The sequence below is a fragment of the Tupaia chinensis genome, unplaced genomic scaffold (genome assembly GCF_000334495.1).
Source record: "Tupaia chinensis unplaced genomic scaffold, TupChi_1.0 Scaffold141173_1, whole genome shotgun sequence".
Taxonomy (NCBI): domain Eukaryota; kingdom Metazoa; phylum Chordata; class Mammalia; order Scandentia; family Tupaiidae; genus Tupaia; species Tupaia belangeri.
In genome coordinates, this window is record NW_006201036.1 from 1,541,135 (window position 1) to 1,547,092 (window position 5,958).

General features: G+C 62.7%; 1 protein-coding gene across 1 annotated transcript in view; it reads right to left on the reverse strand.

Annotated features, from left to right (window-relative positions):
* The window catches only part of ROR2 (ROR family WNT receptor 2), a 73,247-nt gene that overhangs the window by 60,826 nt on the left and 6,463 nt on the right, over positions 1–5,958 (reverse strand). The window contains exon 5 of the mRNA XM_027766123.1: positions 4,208–4,285. Coding sequence (XP_027621924.1) covers positions 4,208–4,285 — 78 coding nt within the window. The remainder of the gene's footprint in view (positions 1–4,207; positions 4,286–5,958) is intronic.

The window sequence follows — 5,958 nt, forward strand, 5'->3', positions numbered from 1 at the left end:
ACAGGCTCAGCTCATCCAGCTGCCCGTGGTTTCCCAGATGCGCGCACGCCCGACACGGAGCTCCGAGCAGGTGCAGTCAGCCTGGCCCCTGACATGTCGGGTGGAGCTGCACGTGGCTCGCTGCGACACTCCCCAAGTGTCTTGGAGGAAAACAGAGCAGACATGATGCGTGTGGCGAGGCAGAGGCCACCCATCACGGGAGGCCGGAGCGGTAAGGGAGGACACAGGGAGGGTGGGGCGGCCCCTCTGTGAGGGCTACAGCCCACAGCCCAGAAAGGAGAGCGTAGGACCAGGGATCTGGGTTGTGGGGTGAGTCTGGGGACCTAGGGCTACCCTAAGACCCCTGGGGGGCAGCTTCCTGCGGGTCCCACCCTCTGGGGCGATGGCTCCCCAGTAATCGTGGCCAGCTGTCTGGGGTGCTGGCTGTGAACAAGGAAGGCCTTCAGCGCCCCTGCAAATGGAGGGCTGCCATCTCCCAACAGTCAGAGTCGCCTGGCCTGGGCCCTGGCCCCAGGGAGGGTGGAGGCGCCACCTCCCAGGCCTGGCTCTGGCTGTAAGTAAGCGCCCTTAGACAAGCACGCGTGTGCGCGTTCGTGTGAGCAGTTCCCCTCAGCCAGCCATGTTCCCGTGCTCAGGGGAGAGTAGAGCAGACTCGGAGTTCTGACGGAAAAGCCTTCGGGCGGCCCCCCTGTGGCCTGGTGGTGAAGGGAGCTGGGACCTGTGTGGCTGGCCAGGGGCTGAATCCCGGCCCCCGCTGCTTGAAAAGCAGGCTAGGCACGTGCATGCACTCGAAGCCCTGACCGGAGAGGGGGAAGGACGGTGGCATGACCACGTCCCACTGGAGGCTGTTTTTCTCCTCTCCCTCCCTCCGGCTAGAGCACATGCCTTCTGACAAATGGAAAGAAGAAAACAAGAGAGCTCCTTTGGGTGTTCAGACGGCTGAGGCAGATGGCGTGGGCAGAGGACAGGTGTCAGGAGCCACTCCAACCCCAGATCGACAAGGAGCACTTCAGAAAGTGGCTCGGCAACACAACGGTCCAAAGCCCCACTCGGGGGCACAGGCGGACCCCGAATGTCTGGGGCAGGCTGGGGCGGGGGCCCCGAGGGCGGGACCTCGCAGTCCAGCTGAGCCGACGGCATTCCCTGCCTCACCTTGGGAAGAACTGCACCTTCCTGCCGGAATCTTCCTGCGGGAATCAGGGCTCCCGTGGTTGGTTCTGCCCCCAGGGCTGGTCTACCATCCCTCTTCCTAAGGAGCAGCCCTGCCCCAAGTTCTCCCCTTGCTCCTGCCTTGGGTATCTCTGCAGAGACCTCTCCCAGCACCCTGCCCTGGGTGAGTGGCCAGAGTGCACCTGAACACGACGTGCAGCACTTCCCCAAGGAGCCTGCAGAGCCTGCGGAGTGGCCCCTCTCCGCCTCCTCGACCATCCTCCCAGGCTGCAGAGCAGCCTCTTGGGTGCGGTGGGCACCCGCCAGCTCCTGGCCAGCGTCCACAGCCAGAACAGACCGGACTTCTGTGCCCAGGAGAGCGCAGTGCCCCACAGCCGGGGCTGCCCGAGGGCATGTCCTGTGATGTCGGAATTGAGATCAGCACCTCCTGCCACTCAGATGCCTGAGCAACGAATCCCCACCTTTTAGAGAAGTCCGTATTTATTTCTATCTCGAGAGAGCGGGGCAGACTGACAGGAGTCCCTGACGGGGCCTCGGAATGCCATGGACACCCACAGCCTTCCAGCCAGCCGGGCCCCAGGGGATGGGTGTGCCTGGCGCATTCAGGCTGACCCGGGATCTGAACCTGGGCCTCCCACGTGCCCTGGTATTGCACAACAGCACCCTCCGCCTGCCACCACGGCCAGGCCCGAAACCTCACTTGCACTGAATTTCACCAGCTTACACGTGCGGGGCGCTGTGCTGCCTGGCTGAGCGGTGCAGCAGCCCCTACCGGCCCCGACGCCGACTTCCCCTCGGCTCCTCCTCTGCCTTCGCCTGGGCCAGGACATGCTTCCCTTCCACAGTCACTCGGCCAGCGCTGGCTGCCCAGATCGCGGCCGACGGTCTGCCCTAAACGGAGATGCCCTTTCTCTTCTAGCTCCCCAAGCCCCGAGCCTCCAGTCTGGCCAGTCACCACAGCTGGAGACGTATAGGAACCTTGCAGTTTCCCTTCGGACGTCAACTCTCCACGAGGCACACGGCACAACCTGGACCCCGCCAGGCCCCAGCACCTTGTCCAGAGACCACGGCAGGGCGACCGGGGACACGTAGGCCTCCGCACCGTGGACCGAGTTGGGCTTAGGAGAAGCGTGAGAATCTAACTACCCAAGGCCACTTTCTCAGGATGTGCTGGCCACAGTCCAGTGCGCCACCAGCTTCCGGAGCTCAGGTCTCCACGCCCTGGGGCCGGTGTGATGCTGGCTGCGGTCTACACAGGCGATCGGACCCCCCGGGGTGAGACGGGTGTCCTCCGGAACACGCAGCCTGGGTCTGCGAGGGCGTGGCCCCTGCCTGAGGGCTGCAGGCAGGTGGCCCACACATGGAGGTCACGTGTGTTCACCGCAGTTAACATCCCCCAGAGGACACAGGCCTCCCCACGAAGCCCCCAAGGGCAGGCACCAGCCCCACCTCCGCCCCAGGGTGGGCTGGGCTCCCACTGCTCTTGTCTCTAGGTCTCTCTTTTCCTCTCTGCATGAGCAAGAGAGCTGGTGAGAGCACGCCAACGGGTCCTCACACACGGCCCACCCGAGTCAGCCAGGTGGCCGCGGGCGTGCCGTGGGTGCCAGTACGTTTGGGGAGGTCTCCGGATAGGACCCTGCACAGTCCCTGCGGGCCGGCCTCACAGAGCTCCGCGTTGCTGCCAGGGCCCTCTGACCCCTGGCCGCTCTCGTTTAAAACAGCTGCCCCTCCTCACAGATGGTGCCCACCAGTGACGGTGAAGACCACGGGGTCTCGGGACACAAAGGGACATTCCGAGCACTGAGGCCAAGGCCAGCAGATGTGTGCCACGGCTGCTACACCCTGGAGGTGACACGTCCCCACGGGGCAAGGGCGCCTCCATGTGTGGGGGCCGAGAAGCCGTCGTGGCCCCCGAGCCCCCTGCAGACGCGCAGGGCTGCTGCTCTGACCATGGGAGTGGACACCCTTGCTATGCTGTGTGTGCAACGGGGCTTCCTCACGTGGCGGCTCACACTCCATGTGTGGGGGCCAAGAAGCCGTTGTGGCCCCGAGTCATATGCAGACGCGCAGGGTCAGGGCTGCTGCTAAGCTGTGCGTGCAGGGGGGCCTCCTCAGGCTGGAGCTCACACTCCATGTGTGGGGGCCAAGAAGTTGCCGTGGCCTGCAGAGCCTCCTGCAGACGCGCAGGGCCAGGGCTGCTGCTCTGACTGTGGGAGTGGACGCCCTCGTTACGCTGTGTGTGCAGGGGGGCCTAGGACAGTGACGCGGGTCAGATGACGTCTTGGGAGCGGGGTCATCGAGGTGAGAGGAGGACTCAAACAGAGTCCCCCCACCATGAGAGCACAGTGAGGAGGTGACCGTCTGCAAGGCAAGAAGAGCGCACCCACCGAGAACCCACCCGCTGCACCCTGACCTTGGACTCCCGGCTTCCAGGACTGAGCAGAGGCCTGTGGTTAAGCTCCCCATCGTGGCACTCTGCCACGGCGGCCGAGCCCACTGAGACGATCTACGTGTATACGGGGACTGGGAACAGATTCGAGAAGCTGCCCCTTTCTTAAGGAACTGGTCCGGGCCTGAGGGAATCTCGTCCTGTCGGTTCCATGGATCCACGATGCCTACCACATGTGCCCAATGAGCACGGCCCTGGCACAAACCTGGGCAAGGTCGAAGCAACAAGACAGGAGTGTCCCCCACATGGCAGTGTGGGGGAGGGCCTGCCCGCGACACTGCCACATCCATACTAGAAGACACCTGCCTACAGGCTACAAGGCCCAGACTGGACCCCACCTCTTGGGCACTGATTGGGCCCACCGAGCACCCAGGGCCTGCTCCTGCCCTGCCAAGGGGCCCCACCCACCCCACACCAGCCCTCCGAGCCCCCAGTCGGGCGGACGGTCCAGCAGGCCCCCCCAGCAGGGGGCGGCTGGCGAGGGCACCCACCCCCATCTACTCAGGCAGGTCCAGCCTGGAGCAGAAGCAACACGAGCTTCCCAGGGGCTTCCCAGAAGCACCCAAGAGCCCCAGCCCTCCCAGTTACCTTTCAGAGTCGGAACAGGGCTGTCCCGTCCCTCCACTCGTCCCAGAGGATCGACTGCATCTGGAACCTCCACTTCCCCTGCAAAACAGAACGGAGGACACACATGAGGCGGACTCTCTACCTGGGCTCTGTGCTTCATCCACGCAAAGCCCGGGGTCTGCCCCGCAACCACCCAGGGTCTGCGTGTTCACAGGGTCAGAGCTGACAGAAGAGTGAAAGCAAGGGAATAGTGTCAGCTGCCCCAAGAACAGCAGATGCGGCCGCCATGCGGCAGGGGGGGTGGCGGCACATGGGAAAAAAAATGGGGGCGGCGGGAGGGGAGGGGGCGAGAGGAAGGAAGAATGAAATGAAAGCACTGGCTGGAAATAAACACACCTGCAGCCAGACTCGCGACGGCCTCCAGACGGAGGCCCTGATAATTGGGTAATAAATTCAGAATCGGAGAATTTCTTAAGCAACTCATTCCTTCTGGCCCCAGAAGCACTGGCGCAGCCCGGTATGGCTCCAGCCCACAAATGCACAGGGCGGGACCGCGCTCACCGTTACATGCGGGGCCACCCAACCGCGTCCCACCGCAGGGGACCAGAGTGGTCGGCGTGCACACCCAGCACTGCTCCGATCAGGTCTGTCTGACCAAACACAACACGCGGAGGCACACCGGCAGGCCCCGGGTCCAGGGAGGGCAGGCCAGGGTACCTGGAGAAGATCCAGGGTGCTGGCCGGGCCCACAGGCCCCTCTACACCCAGCCAGCCCCTTCCACTCACTCCAGTTTTCAGACCTCCCGGGCCTTGGCCTTGACTGGGTGCCACAGGTCAGGGGACACCTGACAACACAGCTCCTAAAAGTCCTGGTCAGACACCACAGGCCAGCTGGGGACAGCCGGACACAGCACTCTGGGAAGCTGGTCCCGTGGTAAGGTCCGGGGCTCTGTACTGAGGTCTCCTGGCTCCTGTGGACCTGCCTGCCTGGCTGGCTGAGGCTGAGGCTGGCCCAGCAGAGACAATGATATGGGGATGCCTGTCTCTCTCTGTCTCTGTCTTGCCCTGTCTCTGTCTCTCTGCCCCCTCTTTTTTCTTTTTTTTGAGAGGTTTTTGCTATAGGGCACGTGAGCTCGCCAGACAGACAGAGAGAGACAGAGAGACAGAAAGTGAGAAATCACCCCCCAGGGGGGATGGTCACGCCACAATCCCTTTTCCTCCATTCTCCTCTCGGGATCTTGGGCACACACGCACACGCACCTGGCTTGAGTTTTAAGCCACCGGGTCCGGGACGCAAACTGCGGTCGACTATGTGGGAGTTCAGCGACATAGCCATTAGGCTAACTGCTGGTCCCTTTTATTCTTGACTCTGCCCCCTCTCGTGTGAAAGAAATAAACTTTAAAAGAATGCCTATTCCAACGGGTCAGCAGGAGATGTGGTGGTTAGGTGCTGGACTCCCACATGGCTAACCATGGTTCGTGTCCCGGACCTGGCAGCTTGCTTTCTCACTTTTCTCTCCCTGGTCAAATAAAAAATAAGAAGTAATATTAAATAAGTCGTTTTAAAAATGCCTATCCAAGAATGAGCACATAAGCAATGAAATATTATTCAGTCTTGGGGGAAGGAAATGACACGTGCCACAACGTGAAGAACTCTGAGGACACGTGAGTGGAGTGCGCCCGTGCAGACGGTAAGTACGCTGCAACCGCACGCGCAGGAGGGCCTCGGAGAACTGGGAGCAGGACAGGACGGGGCCGGGGCGGGGCGGGGC